At 37.5% G+C, this 13331-nt stretch overlaps 1 protein-coding gene across 2 annotated transcripts in view; it reads right to left on the bottom strand.

The window, feature by feature from the left end:
• The window catches only part of LOC150079033 (twitchin-like), a 2795346-nt gene that overhangs the window by 1762658 nt on the left and 1019357 nt on the right, over positions 1-13331 (bottom strand). For both annotated transcript variants that reach the window (XM_090382361.1, XM_090382360.1), the window contains one exon: positions 2756-2912. In XM_090382361.1, the coding sequence (XP_090238487.1) occupies positions 2756-2912 (157 nt within the window). The remainder of the gene's footprint in view (positions 1-2755; positions 2913-13331) is intronic.

Here is a 13331-nt window from a genome sequence, read left to right as displayed (position 1 = left end):
AAAATTATAGAATTGAGATCTGTTACCAAAGAAGATGCTAGTAACTTATTTCTGCAACGGATTTGACTATTTTTAAGAAATAGTGATTTAAAATGGATATTATTCTGAAGAACAATTAGCAAATATGTGAAATAAAATTCATAAAATGTCAGTGACTGAAACTCCAGGACTTCTATACATTCTACCATTATTGAAAGGAAAACCGTACATGATTACAACAAATATAGATGTGGTCAATGGATTGGTAAACAGTGCAATCGGTACTTTAGTATATTTCGAATTTGAGGACAACGAAATAGTAAAACGAGTATGGCTTAAATTTCCTGAGTCAAAAATATGACATAACCTTCAATCTCATTATAAACAATATGTGAAAGATAAACAATTACCTAGTCAATATGTACCTATTATAAAATGATCAACTACTATTCCATTCAAGAACAATAGGAAATTAACATGTAGACATACACAATTTCCTTTAGTATGTGCTCGTGCTTTGACTATACATAAATCTCAAGGAGGGACCTCCGACAAAGTTGTATATAATTATGAGAAAGATCATCAACAGCAACTTGTATATGTGGCATAATTGCAAGGTGACCTCATTATATATTACAAATCCCCACGACGATTTCACATTTCACCAGACAAGGCTACTAGTAACATAGAACTTCATGCTGAACTAGATCGCTTGAAAAATAATAAGCTACCATCTCTACAGATGAACTGCAAGATTTCATACAAAGTGATACATCTATATCGTCAATGAACATACAAAGTTTACGGGCCCATGTTCGAGATATTTAAATGGACACAGTCTTACAGCAATCCAAAATATTGATATTAAGTGAAATGTGGTTGGATAATGATAAAGATATATTACTTAAACCATTCCAATGTGTGACTCAATTTAAAAGGTTGGCTTGTTTATTATTTGGTTTTAAGAGCATTAGCAACTAAGGCCATATTGCTCCGGGATATGCGGTGGTCATTCCCTGACCTTCCCGCATCCTCCGTATTTGGTGGTGACAGGCTCGAACCCTGGTCTAATCAAGAAGCGTGTGCTACGCACTGCTGCTCCTTCCCACCTGGCTACAGAGGCGCCTTTAAAAGGTTGGATGTTCCTAGTGGTGGTGGTGTTGCGATATATCAACGTGAAGGTTCAACTATCATCGATACACCACATATCTTAACACAACATAACAGCAGCAATGCAACAGTGGTATTGGATGAAATTGGAGACAATTGTGGATCTTTGTGCAAATTCCATAGTGAATCTATTTTCATTGTTGCCATATACATCACTCCAGGAATGTCGTTAGATATAATTCAAAAATTCATAAACAAGAATTTGATGCCATATTTCATTGAAGGTTCAAAATTATTAGAAGAGCCACTGGATCATATACCTATAGTTCTTGCTGGTGATTCCAATCTAGAATTAAATTCTGAGGCTGGAAAGCAGTTTTGTAAATTTATGAAAGATGTCTTCAATTTAGATATTAAGTCAAATACTTCAGTAAATACTACACATAATGGAATGACAATCGATGGAGTATTCACTTGGGAATTAAAATCATTTGAGTGTCAAAATTATATATCTTATTTCAGTTACCACAGACCAATAATTTTTGTGTTATTATAATATATATTTACGAATTATTTAATTGTAAACTAGTACAATGAAAAATTCCATTCATTGTATTTCATTGTACTGAAATAATTTTTTCAATAAAAATAATGCAGCAATACTTTTTTTTAATTTATTTTACTGTACCAGTGGCAGCAACTCATTATGTACCTGGTACATAATTTTTTGAATCAATTTTCTGTGTATTACAATTAAAAAAAAAATTCACTGTGGCCACTTTATTAGGTTTAACCTTCAGTAACAGATCACATGTTTGTACCATGTGATAAAAAGCAGCTGGGCAAACATCTAGGGATACTGTAGTACAATTCAGTGCAAAAATCAAGAAGATAAAAGATATAAGCAACTTTGAATGCAGAATGATAGTCAGTGTGAGATGTGCCAGAATGAGCATCTCAGAAACTGTAACTTTGCTGGGGTTTACATATATGATTGCATCTCGGGAGTACTGATATTGGTCCAGTAACCAAATAACATCTAGCCAATGCCAATCCTATGTCTAGAAGCTGCTTGTTGATTGAGAGGCCAGGCTGATAGTGGCTAATGGTGTGGGGAGTGTTTTTGATCTCATTTCATACTAGTAGTACAACATTTAAATCTTACAAGTTATCTGGAAATTGTTTCCCCATAGGTGCAAGCTTTCATGGATGCAGTGTATACATCTGTAAATGGGTTGGAAGAACCCATTTGCAGATGTATAAAATAATGTGGAATACCACAAGAGCAGATTCATCAGCACAGACACAACAAGGTATCAAAAGCATAATAATGTAGAGATGCTGGTCCACGTTGACTCAATTGCTTCACAGACCTGTTGCAAATTGAATTGTTTTGGGTATCTATTCTGAAGAGAATGTTCCACCTTAATCACAGGTTCTCAATTAATTTGAGGTCTGGAGACCTCAACTGAACTGAGAACCTCTGGGATAAGGAAAAGTAAGTCTGAACTGAGGGTTAAACAAGGACTTACGTGCTATGAGGAAGGTGTATCTAATGAAGTAGCTACTCCATAAATATATATAACTTGTGAAAATACCTGGAATAAAATAATAAAAAATAAAATAATAAAATAAAAAAAAAACGTCTATCAGAGTTTGGGCTCACCTAAAACAACAATCTCTACTTCAGCTTCATCTTTACCAACTTCATTTTCTGCAATGATCTTGTATAGTCCGGTATGGATTCGTTGTGCATCTTGAATATTTAGTTTAGTGTTATAGTCAACATTCACGATCTCAATACTGTCTTTACTCTCTACAATCTAAAAATATATTTGTATAGTTATATTATATAGATTAAGTTAATACACAATTATGTGCAATAACAAAATAATTAAATAATAAAACAGTTGTGCATAATAATTTTAAGCTGTAACATTATTAGAAAATTATGTCCTTTTGAATAAACTAATGACTTTTAAGTATTTTATGCAGATTTCAGTGAAATAAGAAATATAAATGTTCGATTCTATGTAAAAATCTGGAACTAAATATTAGAATTAAAGGAAAAATAATCTCTTAAAGGCAAAACGTATCGAGTGATAAAGTGAATAATTTGCAAAAATACATAACAAAAACTTTTTTTCAAGACTCACCCCTCAATCCATGTAGTTTAATATATTTGAATAGGTGAAATAATATATAATAAAAAACAAGAATTTAAAATAGAAATATCTTTTTTTTTTTTTTTTTTTTTTGATTTGGTAGTTGGCGCATCGGCTTCTGTGGCCATATTGCACCTCCCAAGGTTTTTACAGTACTTTGATCAAAGCCCGAGGCGGGAATCGAACCCGCGACCTTTGGGTTGCCGGGCAGGTACTTTATCCACTCGGCTAGCCCGGTCGGCCATAGAAATATCTACTATGACAGAACTGCACCCATTTTACAGTGTCCACCAAAATGATGAAATTTTAAAAAATAAAAGACAAAAAGAACACTATCCTGAATAATCACCTTTCAAATGCTATCCTTAACCAGTTTAAAAGACAGGCAATGAAAGGTAAATTGGCATTTAAAAGAAGAATGTTTTTTGATATCTATGATGCACTCGTTCATCATAGACATCAAAAGTATATCAATCAGACATACTTTTCACTTTAAATAAGACAACCTCTTAAGAAGAATATTTTTTGATATCCATTAAGCATGGGTTTCTTAGACATGGAAATTGAAGGAAACCTGGGCTTTAGAGTCCAAATGTTGGGAAAAACAGGTTGACAAAAAAAAAAAAAAAAGAATTTCCCATGAACAATTTTTACAGAACCATTTGGTGATTAAGCTTCATATTATTAATAGCTTACAGTCTAACTGTGCTTTAATTAAGACATACACTTGATGGTGAGAATGGGAACTCCATGTTGATAATTCACAAAGGAGATTAGGCAGGCAAAGGCGATTATGAGAAATCCTTGGGAAAGGATGCAAATAAAAACAGAAAAGAGTTCTTTACCTATGTAAACTCTAGAAGGAAAGGGATGAATCAGATTAGTCCACTGGATATTGATGGTTCAACTGTTGATGATCCTGCTCAGGTGGCTAACAAACTAAATGAGTATTTTGCATCTATATTCACACATAAGGATTTATTCAGGAAGGGGAATGCCAGAGGTGAAGTAAACTCTGGCAGTGAGCTAAGTTGATTTTGTAATAACCGAGAGGAAAATGGAGGAGAAATTGTTGAGGATAAACATAAAAAAGACACCCGGGGTAGATGGGATCTATCCAGTTATATTAAAGGAGGCAGCAAAGGAAGTTAACAAAACCTTAGCCATAACTATGAGAGCGTCCTTGGACTCAGGGGAGGTACCCATAGACTGGAGATGTGCAAATGTAACCCCAATTCAAAAGGAGGATCAAAGGCTGACACAAGTAATTATAGACCTGTGAGTTTAACCTCTGTTAAAGGAAAATTAATGCAGGCACTGGTTAAAGAAGCACTGCAGGATTATCTAGACAAGACTTCAGTTATAGCTCGGACATAGTTAAGGGAAAGTCTTGCCTGACCAACTTGATTGGATACTATGATGCAGTCACAAAAGAACTGGATGCAGGGAATAACTTTGATATTATATATTTGGATCTTAGAAAGGCTTTTGATACTGGAAGACTGCTGCACAAATTGCAGCAGTGTGGCATTGGAGGCAAATGGATAAAGGGATGGTTGAGTGGCAGAAGACAGAGAGTGGTAATTAATGGACACTGCTCATCGTGGATTAATGTTATTCGTGGAGTCCCTCAGGGTTCGGTGTTGGGTCCGTTGTTGTTTTCTGTATTTATAAATGATATTGATGATGGTATATCAAGCTTAATGTCCAAGTTTGCAGACGATACAAAGGTTGGCAGGGTTGTAACATTAGCATTAGTAGAGGCATTTGATGCAAGAAAGCAAGCTTATGCAGCATCAGCAAAAAAAAAAAAAATAAATAAATAAAATAAAGTAAAATAAATAAATAAAAAATAACCACTTCCACTTCACCCCTCTGTTCGTTAAGGACACTACTGACAGTATGCTGCTACAACAGGATCTGGAAAGGTTGAGCAGATGGGCTGAGAGGTGGCAAATGAAGATTAACATTGACAAATGTAAAGTAGGGAAACTGGGGTTACTGTTTCCCATATGTAGGGAAACAGTAACCCCAGAGCAATGTATCAACTCTGTGGTACTACACTGACAGTGATAGAGAATGAAAAGGGCCTGGGGGTAATTGTGCAGGCAGATATGAAGTTTTCTGAGCAGTGCAGACGGGCTGCAAGAGTAGCTCATGGTGTCTTGTCAATGATATACAGGAAGTTTTCTGGCAGGGATAAGGAGGTGATTATTCCCTTGTATAAGGCAATGGTCAGGCAACACCTTGAGTACTGTATACAGGTCTGGAGGCCTCTTTTCAAGAAGGATGTAGTGCTGAAACAAGTACAGAGAAGGGCAACAAGATTAGTGAATGGAACAAAGGGTTGCTCTTAAGAAGAAAGGCTTAAGTTTTGCAAATTACAGTGTCTGGAGACTAGGCACCGGCAAGGTGATCTGATAGAGGTGTATAAAGTCTTGAATGGTTTGAGCATGCTCAATGCTGATGGGATTCTTCTTCTTCTTCTTCTTGCTCAGAATAATCACCTGAGAGGGCATAAATTCAAATTGAGGAAAGACAGATGTAGGATAGATGTGCGGAAATTTGCCTTTAGCCAGGGGATAGTTGGTTGGTGGAACAGACTTCCATCCCTTGTTGTGGAAGTTGATAGCGTAAATAAATTTAAGGCTCAGCTGGACAGGTATTTTGAACGAACGGAGGGGTGAAATGGGAGTGGGTTTGTTTTTTTTTTTTTTTTTTTTTTTGGCTGATGCTGCATAAGCTTGCTTTCTTGCATCATATGCCTCTACTAATACTAATGCTAATTCTCCCTCCCCCCCTAATCTGAAATTCATTCTTATCATTTCCAAGACTTTCTATCATGTTTGTTATGAAGGTCATAAAGATCTACACAAGATCCCTAGGCTGGGAGCTTCTATAGAATACCTTTATGATTTTTATCCCAAACATGACCTCTCTGACTGCTCACTCAAATTATATTAGGTGGCTCTCTGTCTTTTAACTTTCCAACTGATGCTGGTTTTTCCCAAAGATTCAATTATTTATCCCACTGTTTTCTACTTGTATATTAATGACCTTCTTTCAATAATTTCTTCCACTAACCTCCATGTGCAAGTCCTGAAATATAGCACTTAGTATACTGGAGGTGATCACCCAAGTGTGAACAAACATAAGCAAGGATCGAGGTGCTGCTCATCAACCAGTGGGTGCAATACCATTGCTTTGCTTATTGGAGGCTTGAAGTGGCAGAACCCATGTTTAGTCACCAGAGCGAAGCTCCAGTAACACAATCCCCCATTCTTTCCATCATGCAGTATGATTGACGTCTTATAAAAGTGATGGACATCATGTGGAGATACAATCTTCCTTATATTTTGGGAACACAGCTCTAAAATGGTGTTGGCAGGAGGGCCACTATTTAGTCCATTGGACCAAACATATTAGTCCTCTAGGAGCTTTCTAGGAAACTTCCAGATCAGCTAGTGTAAAATCTTGCTGCTTCTCATGTGTGTATGCAGGGGACATTGTTAAAGCCACATTTACGTCAAGGAGATGGGTATATATTCTTGCCATGTGTACACCACATCCAAAATTTTGTTACTTAAAATAACATGCCCTCCTCGGCTTTTCATACTACTCAGTACATCATGAATAGCCAAACTAGAAGAAAAAACTTATCCATGAAAAGATCTAAACCTCCAAAACATCTCCTGTTCATTTCACAAATATTCGTGGTCTCAGTTCCAATCTCAATGATTGTCCATTTCCACTTACATTTTGCCAAACCCCGCATACTTTTTCTAACAGAATCCCAATTATCAGTTGATTCAACCACTGCTGATATCAGCTGTCCAAATTATTTGCTGTATGATTCCTATCGTATCAAAGGTGAGACTTCTGCATGTCTCCTCTCTGGTATTCCCTGTCAGAGACCAAGTAATTTGGAATCTTCTCTCATTGATCTTCTCTGGCTTAAAATCGCTCTACCATATTCTGTCAAATTCATCTGTTCCTTTATCATTCTCCCAACTGAACTAATCACTTGGAACTCTGAATTTCTCCAGTCAAACTTTCCTAACAGTGAGGTAATTTTCTCTGGTGATTTTAACTCTCACAACTCCCTAGATTGTGTGTTCTAGTCACAAAGACCCAGCCAGTCGAGATGCTGAGGCCTTTGCAATTATTAATGAACTCACACAGATTGTTCATTTAACTACCAGAACACAGTCAATATGCGTGATCTTTTTCTCACAAACAACTCTTTTAAGTGCAAATTTATACCTGTCTTATGTCTCCCAAAAAGGATTCTTCTACTCCTATGCTTATCTTTGATAACATTCTGATTTCTAGCAAGATCACAAATCACTATTCAGGATTACCCTGACTTCTAATCTCCCTTGGCACAAGCACATCACAAATACTGCTGCCTCTGCATCTAAAAATATGGATTTTCTATTTTGATGTTACTTTCCTTCCGACCAGCTGTTCACTCTGTACAAATCACAAATCCACCCTTCCATGAATATTGTTCTCACATCTGGGGTGGTGCCTGCAAAACTTCAATCAAGCTTAAAGATTTCATTCAAAAGAGGGCAGTTAGTGAATTAATGACCCATACCTAACAAAGTCTCTCCACTTGCTGTCTCATGGATATTCTGTTTATGCTTATGTCTTTTCTATAGATACTTCCATGGGCAGTGTTCTGAAATGGCTTTTATAATTTTTGTTCTCTCTTTCAAACCAAACTGAACACATGCCACAACCAGTCAGCACCCTTTTACTGTTCAATTTCAAACTCACAAAACTATATTTTCTTTTTCCTCATTTATTCCTTCGACTTTCATTTTTTTGGAACACCCTGCCTTCAAAGATATTTTCTGAAAATTACAATTTACAGAAATTCAAGTTTAATGTCAACAAGTTCCTGTGTCTCCCACAAGAACTAGTAGTTGTTGGTAACTCTATTGTCAGGGAAACGGGGAACATACTATGTAAAAAGGATAGGTGGAATAAGACCAGGGTATGTCTGCCAGGGGCAAAGGTTGATGACGTAGAGCAGATATCATCTTTTAAGGGCACAAAAGGTGATATTTTTGTATACGTTGGCACTAATGATATTAATAGTAGGAGACCGGCAGAATTACTTAACAAGTACAGGTCACTGTTGAAAAAAAGCCATGAATTAGGGTTGAATTTGAAAGTGTCTGCAATTCTGCCCAGACTCGAGAGGAGGGAATATATGATGAGTACCTTGTCAATCAATCGACAATGCTCTCTTCAATGTGTCGATCAATCGACAAGGCTCTCATCAATGGACACTGCTCATTGTGGACTAATGTTATTAGTGGAGTCCCTCAGGGTTCGGTATTGGGTCCATTGTTGTTTTCTGTATTTATAAATGATACAAATGATACTCAAGCTTAAAATCCAAGATTGCAGACGATATGAAGTTTGGCAGGGTGGTTAAGGACACTAATGACAGTATGCTGCTGCAACAGGATCTAGAAAAGTTGAGCAGATGGGGTGAGAGGTGGCAAATGAAGTTTAACATTGACAAATGTAAAGTACTACATATGGGAAGCAGTAATCCCAGAGTGACATATCAACTCTGTGGTACTACACCGACAGTGGTAGAGAAAGAAAAGGACCTGGGGGGTAATTGTGCAGGCAGATATGAAGTTTTCTGAGCAGTGTAGATGGTCTGCAAGAGTAGCTCATAGTGTCTTGTCAATGATATACAAGAATTTTTCTAGCAGGGATAAGGAGGTGATTATCCCCTTGTATAAGGCAATGGTCAGGCCACACCTTGAGTACTGTATACAGGTCTGGAGGCCTCATTTTAAGAAGGATGTAGAGCTGGTGGAACAAGTAAGAGAAGGGCAACAAGATTAGTGAATGGAACAAATTGTTGCTCTTACGAAGTAAGGCTTATATTTTGCAAATTACAGTGTCTGGAGACTAGGCACCTGCGAGGTGATCTGATTGAGGTGTATAAAGCCTTGAATAGATTGAGCATGCTCAATGCTGATGGGATTCTTCCTCTTGCTCAGAATAATTGCCTGAGAGGGCATAAATTCAAATTGAAGAAAGACGATTGTAGGATAGATGTGTTGAAGTTAGCCTTTAGCCAGCGGATGGTTGATTGCTGGAACAAACTTCCATCTGTCGTAGAAGTTGATAGCTTAAATAGATTCAAGGCAGAACTTGACAAACATATGGAGCGAGGGGATGGGTGAATTAAGGCCGTTTTTTTTTTCTTTGGATGATGCTATATAAGTTTGCTTTCTTGCATCATGTGCCTTGCTAATGCTAATGATTCCCATAAAAAAAAAAAACGAAAAAAAAGAAACAAAAAAAAAACACCTTGCTAATGATAGCACACTATATTCCAACTTCCAGTCTGAGAAATCTTACCCTGCACAAGCCACTTTCACTTCTCAAATATCCACCAGTAATTTCTCAAATGCTGATATCCAGGTAGTTCTCCAATGACGCAAATAAAATTTGGTAAACTTCAATCATTCTAAAACATTCCCATATTTCTCACAAAAAAGAGTTGTCTGCTCCTATATTCATCTTTGATGACACTTAGGTTTCTAAACAAGATCATGTATCTCTGCTAGGGATTACCATACCTTCTAGTCACTCCTACCAGAAGCACTTTATAATTATTGCATCATCTTCATCAAGAAAAATAAATGGATGTCCTTTTTCACTCTTGATATTAATTTTCTTCTAAACAGCTGCTGGCTTTGCACAAATTTCAAATCTTCCATATCATGAATTACTGTTTGGACATCTGTGGGTGTTGGCGGTGTTCCCAAAATCTTTCTCAGGATCCCTGATGCTATTAAAAATAGTGCAGTTATGTAAACTAATGGCCTACTTCTTATAATGTCTCTTCACTCTCTGTCTCATAAACATTCAGTTTCTGCTGAACACCACCCTACAGGTACTTCTACAGGAAGTATCTACAGAATGGCATTCAGCAGCAACTGGCATTCTACAGTATCTATGGTACTAACCTGCTGAATTTGCATCTAAAATTCTACTACTTGCTGCGATATCAGTCTAAACATATGCTATAATCGGTCAGCATCTATACACTGCCAAGCATGTGTTTCATATCTTTCCTTCTAATTCTGGAACAACTTCAATGCTGATGGGATTCTTCCTCTTGCTCAGAATAATCACCTGAGAGGGCATAAATTCAAATTGAGGAAAGAGAGATGAGAGATAGATGTGGGGAAGTTTCCCTTTAGCCAGCGGGTGGTTGATTGCTGGAACAAACTTCCAACTGTCGTTGAAGAAGTTGATAGTTTAAAGAGATTCAAGGCAGAACTTGACAAACATTTGGAACGAGTGGATGGGTGAAATAAGGGTGTTTTTTTTTTTTTTTTTTGGCTGATGCTGCATAAGCTTGCTTCCTTGCATCATAAGCCTCTACTAATGTAATGCTAAAGCTAACTTTCCTTCACATATGTTTCCTGAAAATTATTTGAATTCCTGCAGTTTTCCTCCATATCTGTGAAACTTCTAATTTACAAGTATCTCTTGTCTTCTCAACATTCCATCTATGCTGTATTAGAGTTAGCATTAGCATTAATAGAGGCATATGATGCAAGAAAGCAAGCTTATGCAGCATCAGCCAAAAAAACCAAAAAAAACCCATTCCCATTTCACCTCTTTGTTCGTTCCAAATACCTGTCCAGCTGAGCCTTAAATTTACTTAGGCTATCAACTTCCACAACAATGGATCGAAGTCTGTTCCATCAATCAACTACCCACTGGCTAAAGGCAAACTTCCTCAATTTGACTTTATGCCCTCTCAGGTGATTATTCTCAGCAAGAGGAAGAATCCCATCGGCATTGAGCATGCTGAGACCATTCAAGGCTTTATACACCTCTATCAGATCACCTCACTAGTGCCTAGTCTCCACTGTAATTTGCAAAACTTAAGCCTTTCTTCGTAAGAGCACCCCTTTGTTCCATTCACTAATCTTGTTAAAATGAGGCCTCCAGACCTGTATACAGTACTCAAGGTGTGGCCTGACCATTGCCTTATACAAGGGGATAATCACCTCCTTATCCCTGCTAGAAAAATTCCTGATATCATTGACAAGACACTATGAGCTACTTTTGCAGACCGTCTACACTGCTCAGAAAACTTCATATCTGCCTGCACAATTCCCCACCCCCAGGTCCTTTTCTTTCTCTACCACTGTCAGTGTAGTACCACAGAGTTGATAAGTCACTCTGGGGTTATTTGGTTATTTGGTTTTTTTTTTAGGAGCATTAGCAACTAAGGCTATATTGCTCCGGGAAATGCGGTGGTCATTCCCTGACCTTTCCGCATTCTCCGTATTTGGTGGTGACAGGCTCGAACCCGGGTCTAATCAAGAAGCGTGTGCTACTCACTGCTGCTCCTTCACACCTGGCTACAGAGGCGCCACACTCTGGGGTTACTGCTTCCCATATGTAGTATTTATATTTGTCAATGTTGACCTTCATTTGCCACCTCTCAGCCCATCTGCTCAACTTTTCTAGATCCTGTTGCAGCAGCAGCATACTGTCATTAGTGTCCTTAACCACCCTGCCAAACTTCGTATTGTCTGCAAACTTGGATTTTAAGCTTGATATACCATCATCAATATCATTTATAAATACATAAAACAACAATGGACCCAACAACGAACCCTGAGGGACTCCACTAATAACATTACTCCACGATGAGCAGTGTCCATTGATTACCACTCTCTGTCTTCTCTCACTCAACCATTCCTTTATCCACAGCAGCAATTTACCTCCATTGCCACACTGCTCCAATTTGTTCAGCAGTTTTCCATGTGCAACAGTATCAAAAGCCTTTCTAAGATCCAAATATATGATATCAACATTATTCCCTGTATCCAGTTGCTTTGTTTCCACATCATAATATCCAATCAAATTGGTCAGGCAAGACTTTCCCTTAACAAAACCATGCTGTGTCCGAACTATAACTGAAGTCTAGTCTAGATGATCCTGCAGTGCTTCTTTAACCAGTGCCCTCATTAAATTTCCTGGAACAGAAGTTAAACTAACAGGTCTATAATTACTTGTGTTGCCCTTTGATCCTCCTTTGTGAATTCGGGTCACATTTGCACTTCTCCAGTCCATGGGCACCTCTCCTGAGTCCAAAGAAACTCTCATAATTATGGCTAAGGGTTTGCTTACTTCCTTTTCTGCCTCCTTTAGTATACTTGGATAGATCTCCTCCACCCTGGGTACCTTTTTTATTTTTATCTTCAACAATTTCTCGTCCGCTTTCTTCTCAGTTATTACAAAATCATTTGGCTCACTGCCAGACTTTAACTCACCACTGGCATTCCCCTTCCTGAATAACACCTCATGGGTGAATGCAGATGCAAAATACTCATTTAGTTTGTTAGCCACCTGAGCAGGATCATCAACAGTTGAACCTTCAATATACAGTGGACCAATCTGATTCATCCCTTTCCTTCTAGAGTTTACATAGTTAAAAACTCTTTGTTGTTTTTCTTTGCATCCTTTGCCAAAGATTTCTCATAATCTGGCTTTGCCTGCCCAATCTCCTTTGCGACTTGGTTATAGACCAGCTTATATCTAAAATAGGCTTCCATGTCACCCATTAATTTATATGTATCCCATGCATTTTTCTTCTCTGCCATATGTCTCATTTACATAACAACTAAAAAATATTGTTCAAGGTTTAGGCCTAAATAGATGTCTCATCTGACATCTATTTAGGCCTAAACCTTGAACAATATTTTTTAGTTGTTATGTAAAGCCTAGTAGCTTCAAAGATAAATTCTTTGAATGCTTTCCATTTTGAATTTGCTGTTGGTAACATCATCAGTTGGTTCCACTGTATAGAATTTAAATACTGTCCCAGACCAACGTAGTCACCTTTACGAAAGCAAAAACCCTTCCCTTTACTCCTGATGGTAGTTACCTCTTTGAGTAAATTCCACTTCAGCACACTGTGATCACTGCCACCTAGTAGTTCCTTTTTCTGGAGATTCTTAATGCATGAAGAATCATTACTAATAATCAGATCAAGAGTATTACTCCCTCTAG

The sequence above is a fragment of the Mastigoproctus giganteus genome, chromosome 10 (genome assembly GCF_048544385.1).
Source record: "Mastigoproctus giganteus isolate SK-2022 chromosome 10, ASM4854438v1, whole genome shotgun sequence".
Lineage (NCBI taxonomy): Eukaryota > Metazoa > Arthropoda > Arachnida > Uropygi > Thelyphonidae > Mastigoproctus > Mastigoproctus giganteus.
Note: the sequence above shows the minus strand (reverse complement) of the source record. Positions and strands in the feature narration are given on the sequence as shown.